The sequence below is a fragment of the Mustela nivalis genome, assembly GCF_964662115.1.
Source record: "Mustela nivalis genome assembly, chromosome: 4".
NCBI lineage: Eukaryota > Metazoa > Chordata > Mammalia > Carnivora > Mustelidae > Mustela > Mustela nivalis.
The window spans coordinates 4,536,237-4,554,865 of record NC_139023.1 but is presented as its reverse complement, the minus strand read 5'-3'; the positions used below and the strand labels follow the sequence as shown (position 1 = coordinate 4,554,865).

At 45.3% G+C, this 18,629-nt stretch overlaps 1 protein-coding gene across 5 annotated transcripts in view; it reads left to right on the top strand.

The window, feature by feature from the left end:
• Positions 1 to 18,629, top strand: part of FRAS1 (Fraser extracellular matrix complex subunit 1) — a 409,483-nt gene that overhangs the window by 210,746 nt on the left and 180,108 nt on the right. For all 5 annotated transcript variants that reach the window (XM_082726544.1, XM_082726546.1, XM_082726545.1 and 2 more), the window contains 3 exons: positions 1,061 to 1,237; positions 14,984 to 15,124; positions 17,428 to 17,571. In XM_082726544.1, coding sequence (XP_082582670.1) covers positions 1,061 to 1,237; positions 14,984 to 15,124; positions 17,428 to 17,571 — 462 coding nt within the window. The remainder of the gene's footprint in view (positions 1 to 1,060; positions 1,238 to 14,983; positions 15,125 to 17,427; positions 17,572 to 18,629) is intronic.

Sequence of the window (18,629 nt, the reverse complement as noted above, 5' to 3'; positions counted from 1 at the left end):
GTTTGCCAAAAAGGCTTTGGGCTCATTGGGAGGGCGGGATCATTGTCTTTTGAAACTAGAACACTGGGACAAACGCTTCAAGCAGATGCAACTAATTTATGTATATTTATATGGAGGGAAACTTGGGAAAGAGTTTGAGAATAGTTGTAAGAATATACATAGTTATATGTATATTAATATATGTGATATATATGTTATATATATATTTATAATGTTATATATACTGGTGTGTGTTTTTATATACAAACATATATTTGTATAATTTTATATAAATATAGACATATACACTTGCATATATATGTTATAAATATGTATGTATGTATTTAAAACAAGGAAGCCACAGTAAATATTCTGAAAAAGAAAATTTAGAAATCTTTTAAAGAACTCTTTTAGAGTTAATTATATCAAAGTTAGTTCTATCAAAGTGCTCTTGTAAACAGTTAATTATGTCAAATGTGGGCCTGAGGTAGTTCCCGTATCCTGTCTGGGTCTGATTTCAACCAGTAGCCAAGGAGAACGAGAAACAGTGATGGTTGTTAAATTCTTGTTGCTCCTCCGAAGGAGGCTCTTCCTTGTCTAGGAAAGCAGCCTTTCCTCACGTAAATTCTAGGAGGAATTTGTTGCCCGGGTGCCTACAGAGCGGGTGATAGATGACATAGTGGACAATAACGCAATGACCATCCTTGCAAAAAATACAGTAATGGCCTTTGTTTGGAAACTTGTTAAAATCTTCAACAAAAACTGAGACCATGATATTAAGACATCATTCCATGAATGTGTATCTGGAGAACCAAGATAATATTGTCCAGTTTGCTGAGGTTTTTCATGTCCAGCTTGACTGCCCTCACAAGGCGCGAGAGATGTGACCAGTTAACATCGCCGTCACTGGACGTCTCACAGATATCATCACCCTGAGCTATGTATAGGACACGAGAAAGCAGTTTTCTGATAGAATGTATCTGGTGAACTCTTCTAAGGGGTTTCGATTGCATTAGGGACTCCCCTTGGTTGCAACATGTTTATGACCCTTGGATTGTTTTCTGCATTTTGTTCTTGGCAGCCTGTCATTCCTCTTGCCTCACTTGTCTGGGTCCAGAACCCGCTCACTGTGTCCGGTGTAAGAAGCCCGGGGAAGGCCTGCAGGCTGTGCAGCTGCCTGGCGCGAACATCACCTCTGGCGAGTGTGTGTCTCAGTGTAGAGCCCAGTTTTACCTGGAGAACACGGGGCTGTGCGAAGGTGAGCAAGCATGGGTTGAGGAGATGTGAGGTAGTTTCTGGGCTTTGCTCTTGAGAGATCCTGTGAGGTGAGAACAAAGCCAGAAGACCTTCGTTTTCACGTAAGAATTGTTCCAGGATACTGTGGATGGAGCAGAAGCTGGACACGCAAAGGAGTGGCCTCTACTGATGTTCTCCTTCCCTTGGTGAATAATAGATGACCTTAGAGAGCTGGTTCCCTTTGACACCCTGTCCCCGAAGTTACATTCTTTTTTTTTTTTTTTTAAAGATTTACTTATTTATTTGACAGAGAGAGATTACAAGCAGACAGAGAGGCAGGCAGAGAGAGAGAGAGAAGGAAGCAGGCTACCGGCTGAGCGGAGAACCCGATGCGGGGCTCGATCCCAGGACCCTGAGATCATGACCTGAGCCAAAGGCAGCGGCTGAACCCACTGAGCCACCCAGGCGCCCCCTGAAGTTACATTCTAAGAAGTTCCAGACAGGAATTATTTCAGAGAAGTATGAGTAGCTAAGAAAGACCCAGAGCTCATTGTAGAATTCCATTCAGTATTTCTTCTAATTTGCTACTCTGAATGAATATGAATTGGTCCCTTCAGGGAAAAATCTGGACTTCTGTCAAAATGTGGAAGTGATTCTTGCCCCTGCCTAGCGTATCATCAACAGAGAGTTGACGCCGTCCTGGATAATTTGACTCAATGGCTGGGACCTCGACGAGTGGCTGAGGAGATGAGGGAGCACTATGGACGATCTGTGGGGAGGTCGGGGAGGCTGGGGAGGCCCCTCTGTTCCTGCACAAAGTTGGGTGAATTATTTGATTCTCCAGCTACTTAAAAAAAAAATACAATACTTACATTTTGCATTGTGAACGTATGTTCATTAAAGGAAACTTTGAATGTAGAACAAGCAGAAAGATAGACTGCCCAGGATCCACCACTTGGGTAACTGCCTCTACCATTCTGCTGTAACCTATCCAAGTGTTTTCCTGTTCATAGCTTTGAGTTTTTATTTTTACGATGTGACTGTAAGCGTGCTGTAGATTCAATTTTGTGTCTACAGTATCCAATTTTACACTGGAAAATACTCTCACATGGAAAGGACAGATTTCAAGGTTAAGTTAAAAGATCTTGACACAGTGAGTCACACGGCATAGTAGGAAGTTGCGGATTTGCAATACGGAGCCCCCAGGCCAGACATTAAGCTCTCTGAGCCTCTGCATTCACAGCATTAGAATAGGGGTAATTATCTCTCTCACATAGGCTTTTTGCCAGGATCAGAAGAAGTTAGGAGTATGAAAGTTCTTGGTAAATTATAAAGCCCCATGCTCAATTGTCACAAATGTCCATCCAAATACTCAGGAGTTCAGGAACATTATAGGGGTAGTCCCCTGCTCCCTGGGGTGCACTGGGCTCCAGAAAAGTTACACAGTGCCTAGAAATGAGGGGAAGGATATTTACTCTCCAAATACACTGGTTTCCATTCCTATATGTGTTGCCTAAACTCTCTGTGGTCCCTTAAACTTTCATGGCTCTGTTTTCCCACAGCTACTTCTGAAATACAGGAGTCTTTGTCCCGAAGAGTCCCCGTGCCTTCCCAAGGCACACACCCCACAGCCCTCCCCTCTGATGCTGGGATAAATCAAGAAGAAATCTTCCCAGTCTCCTCAGCCTCTCCCTATAATTTTGAACATACATTAAAAATGAAAAGTAGGAATTTGAGGAGGGAGCAGAAAAGAGAAACAAAAATGATTAACATTTGTAAAATTAAGTTGTCCATAAAAATTTGAGTGACCAGGGTTACCCAGCCAGAAAATAGTGTTACTGTTGACCTGGCACACCATGGACCAGACACTAAGAGAAGCCCTTACTCGTTTTTCACTTAGGTCTGGTACCAGCCTTGTGGGGTGAGCCCGATAGCTAGTTTACAGGAGTGGAGGCTTCAGGAAGTTAAAGCCGTGCCTTGTTCAAAGTCGTGTGTCTAGCACAGAGCAGATTCTGGGGGAATAAGTCAGCCTGACTCCTGTATCCACGCTCTGTGTTACGGTCACTGACAAGGCAAAAGCCCAGCACACTAATACTGCAGGATTGGACCATCTTAAATCGAAGGAGGCGTTCTCCTTTTCTGGGAATCCCTTTGTACCGACACCTTTTCTAAAGGATTAGAGTCTAAACCCTGTGGGATGGTTTTATTGTGGTCCCATGGGAGAGACCTAGCTTGACCCCTGGAGCCCCTTGTGGTCCCATGATTTTATGCTAGTTCCCATAATACTATTGGGTGCCACGCTCTCGGCCATCTACTCACATTTATTACCGCGTCCTTGTGCAATCTCTGCTATGTAGATTGTTGTGCTCAATTTATAAGTGAGGAGAATGTGGCAGAAAAGGTTAATTGAGTTGCCCAAGATTCCGTTGGGAAACGGAGTGCAGCCACTGCTCGTTTCCAACCCTATCTGAGTATTAAGCGTGTTGATTGATGTGTTTCCTGTCACTCATCTCATATCTCTGGAAACCTTTCTGCCTTCCCACAATCTGTTCCATTTTTGATTCTGCCGAAGTGTTGTCAATGCCGTCGGGCTGGGGAGCCCCGTGAGACTGCACTGGGCTGTCCTTCTCACATGTTCCCAGAAATACCCTGGCTTCCTTGCCGAACATTTAAAAAGGGTTGTAGTATTTTTGTGGCGGTACCACTGAGGGTTTATTTTGCAGCACGTTTGATCTCAAGTGCTTTTCCATAAAGAAGAAAAAACAAGTGTTTGCTGGAGCTCTCCTTCTTCCTGTCTCTGAGACTGCGGTACAGAGTGATTAGAATGTCAGGACAGCTAATGAAAGCCAGAAGCAGATGCATGATAGGAAGAAGCAATTTACTTAGAGTCTGAAGTGGTGTCAGAAGTTATCATAAATGTGTTAACTCAGAGCTACATGATAGAACCAGGAATTATCTACTGGAAGATGAAACAAAACTACTCGAGATATTTGACTAACAGCCAAGTCTATGATTGAAGGACAAAAACACATGAAAGTAGCAAAGAGTGACCAAAGTGAACTGTGTTTGTGCGTAGCGGGAGGGCAGGCCGGTGTGTTTTCATCCCTTCCTTCTGTGGTGTCCGGCGAGTGTTTCCTCAGTGCTGGGCATCGTCTAGGCCCTGGGGGCGCACTCATCAATGAGGCAGACAAAATTCCCGCCCTCAGGAATTTCTATTCTAGTGAGAGAAACAGATCATAAATAAATGAATAAACGCCAGTAGCAACAAAACCTCCGGTGTGTATGGGCTGCTGTTCTGTGCGGTGAAGCCCGCAGCAGGATAACGGGCAGGGAAGAGGTGGGCTGAGGTGCTGAGAGGGGGAGGGGCCCTGGCGCGTGTTTGTCCTGCGATTTGGGCTCATCCTCAGCAGTGACCTTGGGCACTTCAGAAGATGGAGCTTTGGCTTCATGCTTTTTTGGTTTTTAGGTGTTTTGTTTGTTTGTTTGTTTTTTGTTTTGTCTTGCTTTTTCCCACATGGCCTTCATGTTTGCAAAATGTGGCTAGAACTGCTGGTCCAAGACCGTCTATTACTAAGTGTGAAAGGTAACGTGGAGGCATTTTCAGTGGTCAGCCACAACTGTGCATGTTTACTCAGTATTAGCGTGCAGTACCAACTAAAAGAAGGACTTCAGTAATGTTACCCAGAGTTCACCTCATGTATTTAGAGGACTGTGTCAGCATTGACAGAGTCTAGTTTATTAAAGCAAGCAAACAAACCAACAAAAACCAGGACATCAACCCCCTTGCACAAATAAAATAATACAAATTCAGTTCCTCCAGAACCTCTAAACAACCAAAAACGGTCCCTTGCTTTTTTAATCCATTTCCCCCCCAACCCCCCCACTAGTTTCCCAGGATTCCCTGAGTTCCCAGGTCTGTTGGAAGTCTCCAGGGCAGGGCTGGTAGGGGCCACGATTTTATACAATTCCAAGGGCTGTTCTCATGCCAAGTCCTATGACAGGTTCCTCCTGGTATTACTTGGTGGCTGGGCAGCCCATGTGGCCGTGCCTGGCAGCCCAGGGCGGATGGACAGGACAAAGGACCCAGAGCTCTTGTCACCGGGAGGCCTCTCCTCTTTTCTGAGAAGGTTCCTTGGATCAGGTCAGATACTCAGCTCATTCTCAGATTCTCCTTGCATTGTTGTTGAGCTGTTTTGTTGGTGTTTTGTTTTGTAAAGGATTTAACTGTTTTGAAGCCTTAGCTTTGGGTCGAAGTCTCTCTGGAGCAGAGCTTTTCATTGGAATGTCTTGGGAATCTCGTCAGATGTGAATTCAGATTCAGTGGATCTGGGGTGGGGTCCGAGTTCTGCATTTGTAGCACGCTTCCAGGTGAGGCTGATGCTCCCGTCCAGGGACCACAGGCAAGGAAGCAAAGCCTCTAATTAAAAATGAGCGAGCATATCATTTTATTATTGGTATACTTGTAACTAAAGCAGTTTTTAAAAATCTTAATTTCTATTTCTTCTTTCTACATGCATAATACATATTACAGACATTTAAAAAAATACAGATAAGAAAATTAGAAAAGAAAACCTCTGGAACACCTCAATGGCTCAGTCAGTTAAGCATCTGCCTTTGCCTCAGGTCAGAGGAGTCCTGGAGTCCTGAGATCAAATCCCACATCAAGCCCCTTGCTCAGCAGGGAGCCTGCTTCTTCCTCTTCCTGCCGCTCCCTCTGCTTGTGCGCGCATGCTCTCTCTCTGACAAATCTTAAAAAAAAAAAAAAAAAAAAATGAAAAAGAGAAACATCTATGACTAGGTTACCCAGATTTAGCAAATAAAAATGCAGGATTAAGAAATAAAAATGCTTAGCAGATCAAAAAAGGAATTTTTAATGTAAATATATCCCAAATATTGCCTGAGATATTCTAAACTGCCATTCAGTGTTTATCTGATATTGAAATTTAAGTAGGTATCCTTTATTTTATTTGTAAATTCTACTGATAACCCTTAAACCTTGAGATAACCTCTTTTAATCTTTTGGCATAGATTCTTAAATTTTATATATATATAAAATTATGTTACACAGTTTCCAAATTCCTTAAAACCAAGAGTTTTATTAGAAATTCTGTAAATTTGGGACGCCTGGGTGGCTCAGTCCGTTAAGCAGCTCCCTTTAGCTCAGGTCATGATCTCGGGTTCCTGGGATCGAGCCCCTCGCTGGGCTCCCTGCTTGCCTGGGAGTCTGCTTCTCCTTCCCCCTCTGCCCCTCCCCCCACTCATGCATGTTTCTGCTCTCTTTCTCAAATAAATAAATTCATTTAAAAAATTCTATAAATTTACATTTACTCCCATTTTACAGATGAAGAAAGTAAGGCTTAGAAGGAACTAACTAATGAATGATTTAGCAACAAAGGATCCTAGGCTTTAATACAGGATGTAGTTGCTCAGGAAATGTTTCCTTTTTTTCGGATGCCAGCTCCCTTGTTCCTCATTTCACACTAGAGCTTTACAACTGAATTTCAGGCCAAGCTGCCTCAATTAATGATGCAGTTCGATCACCTTTCAACAGCTTGGCCGTGGCGACCAAGGACTGGATCTGAACATGGTCAGGATGATTAGATTAGCCACGTGATTGCCCCAATTCCGCGGCAAGTGAGTGGTGGATTCTCTCCATTCCCACACAGCTCAGCAGGAGGGTTCAAGATGATCTGATTTTGAGGGACTTCCAAGTTTTTAAAGGTGAACTCTATACTGCGATAATGAACGTTACTCACATGTCTTCTGACGTAGTATGTCAGTAAATACTTAACAAAGAAAGCAGACGTAGCAAACCTCGGCTCCCGTTCCTGCACTGACCTCCTTTTCATTAGACTGAGAACAATCATAGAGCCTTAATCAGGTAAACATTAGGGAAATTTTAACAACTAAAATTTCCCAGGCTTGCTTTTTCAGTCTCAAAGATAGTATCGCCTCTTTGGGCCGGGTGTTACTGCAGGGGGCAAAAGTGCATAGAGTCAATACAGGTTTGATATCAATTTAAAAAATTTTGTTTTTCTTCTAGTTTTGCTGAGATATAACTGACATATAACATTGTGTTAGTTTAAGGTATATAACAATGATTCTATATACGTGTATATCGGGAAATGATCACCACTTGGCAACTTTCAGACGTACGATGTTAACCGCAGGCAGTCACTGCTGCCCATTGTAACACCAGGACTTCTCCTATCTGGAAGTTTACACCATTTAATCCCTTTCACCCATCGCCTACCTGCCAACTACCAGTTTGTTCTCTGAATCTTAATTGTTCAGCCAGCCCTTGGCTGTTGAGCGGTTTTCAAACCCTGTGTGATTGTCTAGGCTCCTTGCTTTGTTCCTAGTGGCCCCAGTAGTTGAGCGTGTGCAGGACTTGTCAGTGCCCTACGGGGGGAACCTCCGTCAGCACCTGAGGTGGAGGCTGATGGAAACTGGAGCCTCAAGCAGCAGCTTTAAGATCGGGCAGATTTCCCTGTTTCAGAGCAACACTGGGAAGTGGGTATTTCTGTCTGCGCCCTCTGCACGGAGTCGTGGGGTGACAGCCTCCCGGTGAAGAACGGTCTCTTTGTTTGCTGTGGTCCGTTGAACCAGTGAACTCAGACCTCACTGACCACCAGAGCCAGGCTGTCAAGGGTACGGCCGACATGAGCATAAGCTCTTTCCAAGAAGACGCTAGTGACCTAGAACAGAGCAGAGGTAGAGCACAGATATGGTGTCCGCCCCCACCCCCAGGTCTGTGAAGAGGGTCACAGGGAGCGGGCCTCTGTTGTGTGCATTCCATTAGAAGCCTGACCCTTGGCAGCAGTTTTTAAGATTCGCAAATAGGTCTCTTTCAGGGAGAGGCAGGAAGAATGGCCTTAGTGCTGCCTCCTGGGGGGAAGGGAGGCGTGACCCCAGGATTCCTTGGGATCCCCTTAAGAAATGTTTCTTTATTTGCTATAGTCTTATGGGCTTTGTGAATGCAAGCCCTTTTGGCTTCCAGAGCTAGGGTTTTGGGGGCGCATCCCTCAGGTGGACTCTTGAAAGTTGTGGTATCACATGTTGGCTCTAAACCGTTTATTCCAAAAGGAGAAGCTGGAGTTTTTTCCTGACTGTGTGGCGCTGGGGGTGGGGGTGGGCATGGCATGTGTCCCAACCTTCCCCACCTGTGTCCATATAGGTGTCTTTCTCATTTGTGTGATGTGTAGGAGGCCCTCAGCATATCAGCCAGTTTCCGGATTTCTCCCAGAGGGAATTGTGCCGCGCGTAGCGGTAGATGTGGTGTGTCTGTGGGCAGACGTACGTTCACAAGACTCCCAGGCCACCATCTTGGCCTGGAACACTGTTTCTTTTTCTTTTCAAGTGGGAAATTCACCAATTATTTTGGTCGGTTCATTAACTTGCTTTGGGTGAACCAGGAGAAAAAGCATATCGTGAGTATTTTTGATCTATTTAGCTGTTGCTAAGATTCACCAAAGGCCTTAAGGCAAAGAGTTTTAATTAAAGAAATAAATGGGCAGGAGTCTGCCTGCTCAGCTTAAGAGTATGTTATTATTTATGAAGTTGGGATCCCCTTGCATTAATTGAATAAAATACATGGCAGCACTCTTTAATGTAGTCTCCAGAGTGCTGACATAAGCCGCACAAATGCATGCCTCTGGTGATTTTCCATCTCCTTCCCTTTCCCCTTCTTATTTTTATGGCATGGGTGTGCTCCACTTTGGGGATAGAAAGATGAAAAAGATAAAGACCATGCCTTAAGGAAAGCATGATCGAATAAGGGAGACTGACATCTGAACAAGGAATTAAAAGAACATGATACGTGCTGTTGGAGGGGCCAAGGGCAGACTGCTTGTGCCTTGTGCCTACTGCCAGTACAGCGCTGGGGAGTAAGAATTCTCCTGTCCCATAAGGTCCTTCTGAGTGGCCTAAGAATCAAACTGACGTAAGACAGATTAAGAGGAGAAAATCAAATTTAATAGTATACGTAGTAGGAATCCATACAGACTTGGAAATTCCAAAGACAGGCAGAATGAGGTAGATGTCATCCTGAACTAAGGAGAAGGGGTTAGAGGTTTGAGACTTCAAAGCGAGGGCGTACAACCCTCAGGAAGATGAAAGAGAGTAGATGTTGGGTAAACAGATGTTTGCTGGGCCACGCGAAACAATGGGACACCCAGAAGACTTTGATCAAGAGGACCTTGCTGTGCTCCCCCCTGTCTGCCGACCGCAGATTATATCATGATGTCGTCACCTCTGGTGGCGGCCCCCTTCCTTCCCCATCTAAATTCTCCTTAGGCAGGGGTGGGGCGGGTGAAGAGCTTCTCCTGCATCTTCTGGGTTTTGATTGCTTTTTAACTCAAAATAGTCTTTATGCCAAAGTGGCCGTCTTGGGGAAGCTTTCCTTAAAGCATCTGCCCTCCAAAGAGCACAGAGGAGACTGACTCTGGAAGAGAGAGTTTGAGAAAAGATCTACAGAGAAAGCTGCGTCATCAACCTGTTGAAGGATTAAGAGCAGTTCCCCGGGGCAGAAGGTGGGAAAGGGCATTCCAGGTCAAGGAAACAGCAAGTGCTGATTTTGAGAAGTCTGATGTATCTGTTATTCCCGCAGTGTGAAGCCTGAGGTGGTGAACTGAGGGGAATGATACCGGAGACACGGGGTAGAGTCACGTCACGGAGTGTTCTAGGTGCTCTACGCTAAGGAGTTCGAGCCGACACTCCTGGTCATGGAAGACTATTAGAAGATTTTAAGTAGGGGAATAATCTGGTCAATTTGCATTTTATAAAGATCAGCCCCTTACCTGTGCTGCGGTAAGTGGGCAGAAGCAGGGGAGCCGTTCGGGAAGCTGCTGAACTCATCCACAGCGTGAATGGTGTCGACGGTCTGCGCTACGGGGCCATGGGAACGGTTCAGGTGGGATGGACTTGCCAGAGATTTCGATTTTGACAGAAACTAGGCCTTGGGCAGGCAGTGATGGGAAAGTTGAAGTCTGAGGTTTGCAGCACGAGAGTGTGGGTGAAGAGTGAGATTGCCAAGTGAGGCAGGGAGCGCCAAGAGAGGATGAGGCAGTGCGTGGGGTGTGGGTCGGGGTGTGTCATAAGAGCAGCTCGGGACAGGAGGAATGTGATGCCTTAACTTGCCTCAAGCAGCTATGGGCTGAGCGTGGAAGTGGATAATGAATAGTGTTTTGGGAATGAGAATGAGACCCCAGCGAAACACCAAGTGGACGTATTTCCTAGGCAGTTAGATTTATGTGGTTGGAGTTCAGAGTGAAGGCCAGCGCTGTACGCATAAATTGGGGACTCACCAGCATGGAGGTCATCGTTAAAGCCATGGATAAGTTTGCCAGGAGTGAGAAGAGAAAGGGCAGACGGTGCCGTTTTGGGAAGCTCCAACGTTCCTGAGATAAACACAGAAGGGCTGAAAGGAAATGATCACAAAGAGAGGAGGACGAGCGGAGTCTGTTGTCCGTGTTCGCACCCCTGCCCCACTGGCTCACTTACCTACTGCCTCACCCATTCGATCAGCAGAAATTCATTGACTGAGACCTTAGGACATGCCAGGGACAGGGACTCTGATAGGTCCTGCAGGAATCACAGGATGGGAAAGATGTGATCTCTACTCTCACGTGGCTCAGCTCCTTAAAAAAAAGGAAGAAGAAAAATAAAAAAGAAAGAGAGAGAAGGAAAAGGAGGGTGAGATTGACTTTATTTGACTTGACTCATTTCTATGAAAAACCAGGAAAATTTACATGATGTGAGAATCGGGATGCTGTTCCACTTTTTATATCATGGAAAAGAATAAAAGAAGTAGTGTTGGTTGTCTGAAATTTAGCTAGGGGATAGGATAGAACAGAATAAGAAAGAGTAGACTAGAACAGAACACAAATGGGTAGGTTTTAATTGTTTTAGGTAATATTTTGACGGGAGTCAGGTTGATTGGACTTTACAACCATCTAAGGACACTTTTAAAAATGCCAACACTTTTAGGGCTTCAGCTGCTCAGTTACGCTTTTTCAGAAATATACTTAGCCATCAACTGGAAAGCCACCCTCTAAAAATGTCGTATTACGTGGGGAAATTATTCATAGAACTTCTTCCAAATCTTTCTGTACATGCCCTGAAATGGAGTTAGTCTTCCTTGAAGGATCTTACACTTCAGACCGGAGCTCCGGCTTGGAAAGCAGCTTCCACAGAATGATGGAGCTTCATTCAAGTCACTGAAATAGTGGAGACATTTCCCAAACCGGCCCAGAACTGAAATTTCATGAGATTGTTTGAAAGATGCAAAATGCAAGTGCCTGTACTGACAGCAATAGAGCAATGTAGAGGAAAAAAAGACTTGGTCAGGGGGGTCCCCCAGTATATCATTCTCCCTCGGAGCGACTGAGCAGCTAACAGCTCATTATGCATCTGGATATTGAACGTTTCCAATGACAGCAGTTCTCAAGTTTGCCACGTGGTATTTAGGTGTCTGACATTGAGTGGACGGCAAAGGGACTTTCTTGTAGAGTTCTTGTTCCCTCAGTATTCCAACGTTTTGTCTGCTTTGCTTTCCTGTTTTATACAACTACAAACTATATAATTTATATATAGTTTTTATTATATATATTATTTATATAATATTGTATCTTATAATAATATGTATATTTCCAAGATGATTTGGGGACGCCACATACGTCCATAGATTTAAATATAAATATTTGGGGAAAATAATAATATATATAATATAATATAAAAATAATATTTATATTATATTAAATAATATATAATACATTAGATATGCTTACAATATATAATGTTATATAAATATTATATAGAAATAATTAATAATATGACAATAAATATTATATAATATATTATATAAATTATATATATAATTTTTATTATATATAAGTTATATAATTTATATTATGATAACCTTTATTCACACTGAGCCCAGGTTATCACATTGAGTCTGTGACCAGATGGAATGAAATAAAATATGTGGTGTGCTCATAAGGCATAACTCGTGTTTCCCCAGTTTCCAATTCCACAATGATATGCTTTGATTTCCTTTCTATTAGGGAGGTCTAGTAGGACGGGCTAGGGATTGTAGCAATCTTGTAGAGTCTAATACAAACATATTGGTATTATCATAGGTTTATTTAAATCTATGGAAGTATGTGGCTTCCCCAAATCACCCTGGAAAGCTTTGTGTTGACAATATAATTTAGCTGGTTTTTGAAGTATTGCCGCCTGACTTTCTATTACGAGCTGTTTCATTCCTTTGTGTTAAAGTGTCTTACATACGGGGCTACTGTGTACTCTTCCTTTATAATATTTGCTTACCTATTCCTTTTTTGTTTTTTGAGAAGGAAACGTTTTCTCAGTGATTTTGAAGATATTTGGGGGAAAAAGTTCTTATTGAGCCTCGTGCTAGTAGAGTTGTTTACAAGGCAATATAAAAAAAGGAAATTATTTTAAAAATTGGAGCTCTAGCTCTGTTTTTCATATAGTAATAAATACTGTTGAATAGAAATAAAGCTCTGCAGTGTATCCAGAGATAAGAATCAAAATATTGATCAGCCAGTAAGGCCAGTTACTGCCTAATCCAAATGGGTGCTGGCCTTAGCTCAGGAGCAGCGTCCTGGAAGCCTCCTGGCGGAGATGTTAGGCCTCTCGGTGCTGGTCTGTGGATGAGGCAGGATGCGGGGAGCACTAGAGGGCTTCGGCCAGCAGTGAGTATCCACGATGTATCGGTAATTGAGTATTTAACCCCCAGGACCCCTGGGCCAGGACATCCCGGCTTATATGAGCTTCACACACATCAAAAACGGTATGTCAGGGGACGCCTGGGTGGCTCAGTTGGTTGGACGACTGCCTTCGGCTCAGGTCATGATCCCGGAGTCCCGGGATCGAGTCCCGCATCGGGCTCCCAGCTCCATGGGGAGTCTGCTTCTCCCTCTGACCTTCTCCTCGCTCATGCTCTCTCTCACTGTTTCTCTATCAAATAAATAAATAAAATCTTTAAAAAAAAAAAAAAAAAAAAAAAAACGGTATGTCGGATTTTTACTGGAGGTTGGTCGAAATGGAGACCTCAGTGGTGCAGAATCACATTTGATTCCAAGCTGCTGGCCTCTGTCTGGGTGTTTGCTATAAGGGACAGGAGAGGCCACAGAGGAGACTCAGAGTGGTCCCTGCAGTTGTGGACCTTGTCCCCTGGACGGACAGAAGGTGGCGTGAAATGTGTGGGTTCATCCACACGGGAAAGAATCGGGTCTTTGTCCTGTTGACCATTGTATCCCCAACGTCTAGATCTATTGGACACTCAATAACAAATGAATGCATGATTGCAGCTGGGTGACTGGTTATTTCATAACAGAGCTTTTGTTATTATTCAGGTAAGATGAGGCCAAGAGATGAGGAGACAGCTGCCCCTGAGAAGCATGTGTTGCAGGTCCCAAGAGGACCAGGGCATGGCACGCTAAGCAGGGGCCACGCCGGGAAGCGCCAGGGCTGGTCAAGAGGCAGAGGGAGTGAGGGGAAACCGTGAGCGAGAGCCTTTATTGTGATTTCTGCGGGAAGGAACAAGTGCGGTCGTGTCGCGGCTTAGGATTGGCTAGTTGGAGTAACTCGGTGGGCGTCGGGGTGTTGGGGATGTCTCCAGCTGGAAGGGGGGATAGAGGCCTTGGTAGGAGCCCTGGGAGAGGGGATTGGTGTGGGACTTGGGACTGGCTACGTAGCTCATGAAAGGCATGATCCCAAGCTCGTCACTGACTATCTCTAGGAATTGGCCAGCTCTGGAGGGCCGTCTCTCCAGGATTTGCAGGACCCCAGATGCCAAAGCATCAGAAATACAGAAACTAAAAAGGCGTGATTAATACACCGTCCACCTCTGGGAACTGAGGAGAATGTCCCCTTTATTTTAAAGATCTGATGTAGGGAAGCAGAAATGCCTGCTTTCTCTTTGCTTCCACATTCCTTCTTACACCTGTGGGTACTTGTATCCTAGCACTTGAAGGTAATAATTACTGCTAAGATTTATTAAGTCCTTACTGTGTACTCAGAACTGTCCTAAAAACTTTACACTTTGCATGTATCAAACCCAACTGGTGTTCACCACACCTCACGTATTATGTACAGTTTATACTCATTTTATACACGAGGCAGTAGGAATCTTGAGAACTTACATGAATTAGTCGAGACCACAGAGAATTGCGATGTGATGCTCTCACTCCCTGTCTGATTCTGGTGACTTGTTTGTGTGTCTGTTGGCGCAGCAGGTTTGAGCCACTCAGAATGTTGGACGGTTCTTCTCACCTGTGTCTGTCCCACCGCTAATAGAGAGTAGGCACCATGTAAACCTTTGTGAGCCAGTACAGCTTCCAACACTGGCCTCTGTAATTAGAGCAGCCTGGTAACGGTCTGTTGTCTCCTGATCGAGGAGGAGCTGTCCTGCCGGAAGGACACCTGCTTTATGGCTTCCTGGTCTTGGTTTGACATTCTCCGAGAATGGAACCTGAGAAGAAAGAAACGTATGACTGTGCAAATGGTTATTTCTGCTTCGTGGCATTTGTGCCTTTCTTAATCTGGGTCCCACAGATGCTTGCTTTGCAGGATATGGCCTTTAGAAAGAAGTATGTGAGCTGTGTGCCCTGTCCTTGGGAAAAACGAAACCGACGTGCACAACTTATTCCAACCCAGAAATGTCAACAGGAGAGGGAGCTGCTGCGTTTGTCCCACGGTGACTTTCCTGACGGTCTCCTCTGCTTTGTCCTCTGTCTTCCAGCTTGCCACCAGTCCTGTTTCAGGTGTGCTGGGAAGAGCCCACGTAACTGCACAGCCTGCCGGCCTTCCCAAGTGCTGTTGGACGGCCAGTGTCTCTCGCGGTGCCCAGACAGTTACTTTAACCAGGAAGGCAGGTGCTCCGGTAAGTGTGTGACATGCTGGGGCAGGTTCCCTGTGCCATCGTTGCGTCTTGGTCAGCAGCCAGACTCTGTCCTTAAAAATGTGGTTATACCAGGGGACCAGGGTTGGGCTGTACATCCTCGTCTTGAATGTGTTAGGGGAGGGGGGAGGGGAACAAGTGAAGTTCTGCTCTTCCAATAGGGGAGTATGGACGAAGCGAAAAATTGGAGTCAGCTTTTCCCGGTGCATACAGGGAGCGATGGACTCGGTGGTTTGTCACGGAGACAAGCTACTATGCGCAGGCTCTAGGGCGTCTGTGTAGGACCAGGCGCTTGGCGTGAACTCGGTGGTTCTCAGCCCCACTGATCCCGGCTACAGCCTGAGAGAGCAACAGCAGGGAGTGATATTTACTTTTATCTTTGATGTGTCGGTCCAATATGTTTTTAATGACATCTTTATACTTCGGTGACAGAGATTCTAGAAATTACTAGTTGAGATTAGTTCACCGTTTTATTGGAATTGACAAAATACTAAAATTTAAGCACCCTATTGTAGCGCTGTGTTTTCTTGTATCTACAGAAGAAAAGATAAGACAAAACACATTCTATCATCATTACTATTTTATTTCTAAAAATAGACCGTTGAGGCCCACTTATAGGAAAAAGCCAATTGTTATCAAATTGTATGACATGTATTTCTGGAGTCAGGAAATGTGTAGTTTTAAGTACACAAAATATTTTTTAAATAAATTAATACTCGTTAGGTTCACCTAAGCCTCAAACTTCAAAGAGGAAATCTAATGTAAACAGAAACGTAGACGACTCAAGATCAGTATTACATTTCTTCTGGAATTTTCTTTTTCCAAGTACATTCTTCATCTCTCTAGGCTCTGGATGGGTCGCTTTTCTGTAAATACTGTATCAGGCTCAGGGGGAATGTTCCTGGTTTCTTTGGGGTTGGGGTTGTCCTTGAAGACTGTGGTCTGTCCTTGCGTGCCCTCATCCTAGCCCAGCTGGTTGTCCTAAGTGTGAAACTGCTGAGGGGTTAAGTCTGAGTCGCCCCAGCTCTCCTCTGTGTATGCCTGTGCCCGCCTGCAGCCGGCAGATGGCCAGTGTCCTGAGTAGGCAGGGCACCCCGGTCACCGGAAATCTGGCAGGGAGGAAGAACTGGGAGGTGGGAATCATCCCAAGAACTCGAGTGTCTTCTGGACAGGCGTTTTCCAGGGTAAGAGCCTCAGGAATGTAGGAGGGTGAATGTAGAAGGTGCTGGCCTTCTTATCAGTACTGCATTTTCTTACTTGCTTTATTTTTTGTGCGGGGTTTTTTTTTTTCTTTCTCCATAACTTCTTATCTCCGTTCGGCCTCTCGCCAGAAGAAGTGAGAGGCCGTTGACTGTACTTGAAATCAGTGGCGTTGATTTCCACCAGCTCTGTGCCAGAAGGGGATTCTTTGTCATTGGCTCCAGCAAGCTCTGCCCAGCTCCGGCCCCTCACCTCCCCTCCTCTTGGAATCAGACAGGCTTCGACCTCCTCGTCCTTGGCAGAGGAACCCTTCTTCCTCCTCCCAGGCACCCGCTCCCGCTGTGTACTTCGGCAACACCGGCGCACCTGCTACCTGCTTCTACTCCTTGCACACCGGTCTTTATTGCTGCGCCTTCTGGGACTTACTTGTTTTCAGGGTGGTGCCCCTTAGTACATGGTGCTTTTTCTGGGGAAGCAGAGCTTTGACTTCAAACCTCGCTCAAGATAATGTCCAAGAAGTGGACTTTCTGCTCTCTGTATTTTAATTGTTGCCGCTAACACAGGCTCTCCAAATGGAGGCCTGCAGGGAGAGCACGGCTGGCATCCAATGCCAGCGAGGAGTATTGGTGTTCCTGGCTGTGTGTGGTTCCCCTCTGCCTGCCAGGAATTCTGAGAAGCCGAATGTCTCCTTCTGCTCCCTGTCCAGCTCTTTGAATCACACGAGTATTTTAACAAGAAGGAGAGAGTCTTACCACTCACCTTCCTGCTTTGTGACCTTGATCTGAACTTCTCACTCCCCTGCGTTGGGATGGTTATGCTGGGCCCTCTGGAATGTGTGGCCAATTTCTCGAATTTTTATGGTTCTAGATTCCATGTTCTGTTCATGGACAGTCTCTTCACTGACACCAGAAATGTCGTCTTCTGGCTGGGCCTCAGGGTAGGCCAGGCTTGCTCAGGAATCTTCAAAAGATGTTTAGTGTCTGCAGGCTGCTCCTCTTGTCATTTGTGGTGGGCCTACGTACTGCATGCATGTATTCACATGCCGAGCGGCGGATTCCAATCCTGGCTTTTGTTTCTCTCCCCAGAATGCCACCCCACCTGCAGGCAGTGCCACGGCCCGTCGGAAGCTGACTGCACTTCCTGTCACCCTCATGTCACTCTTGCTGGCGGGAGCTGCAGGACCAGCTGCAAGGAAGAGCAGTTCCTCAACCTGGTGGGCTACTGCACCGGTGAGTGGGAGCTCCTTCGTAGTCGTGGAAACCACTAGCCGGAGGCTGGGCTTCTCTGTGGCAGGCGTAAGATGGCTCTATTTGTCCTCTGCCATTGGATGAAGAGCTCCTTTTTGGGAGGCATCTGCCTCAGGTCTGGTAACTCACTTTACGACTTCCTATGAGACATTCATTAGATATTTGTAGATTCAAATGGAATCCTCTGATAACGTTCTTGAACTTCCTGAAATAATTCAGAACCTCATATTAATGGAGACTAAAGTGTTGTTGATGGTGCCTCACATGCACGTGGTGTACTTCAGCTTGAGATAGCAACGTGTGGCTTCGCCCCCTCGAGAGACTCTCTCCCTCTGGTCTACATTGTGTTCTGCCTCTTGCTCTGGAGAACTTTCGCCATCAGCCCTAGGCACAAACATTTAGGGAGGTGAGCCTAAAAATAAGTCAGCTGTCTCAGGAGATGGGTTTTTTTCCTCCTCATTTTAGAGCTCCGATTTCAAAGAGGTATATATTAGGAAGATAGCCTGGAATTTGGGTAATGATGAAAAAGCCGCATATAGTGTTTTGTGTTCATCCATCCATTCGTGCAACAAAGATCTTTGAGTGTCTACTCATGGCCAGATGCTCAGAAAACAAAAAAAGGAAAGAAAGGAAAAAAAGAAAAGTGAATGAGACAATGACCCTGCTCTCAAAAATCTTTAGTCTAGAGAGAATTTACAGATGAGTGGGTTCTTGACTCAATTCTCCAAATTGTAGGAAAAACTTGAAGAGATTTGCCTGCAGCAGCTTTTGTCACAGCTCCTAAGGGCTTGACTGGGAGGCGTTGTAGAAGCCACTGGGAAGGGCGAAAAAGTTTCATGTTGGAGAAGTTGATCTGTCTGTAGGCCTTGTCTCTGGACAGGGCAAGGTACGGTCAGTTGTCTAGATCGTAGTATGGAGCAAGCACAGTCAGTCTGGGACTCAGTTGTCCATTTTGGTGGGTGGGGACACAGGAAGTCAATGACAGTCCTCCAGGTGTGGCTGGTAGTGCCATGGCCCAGGGTGACCCATTCCTTTTTGCA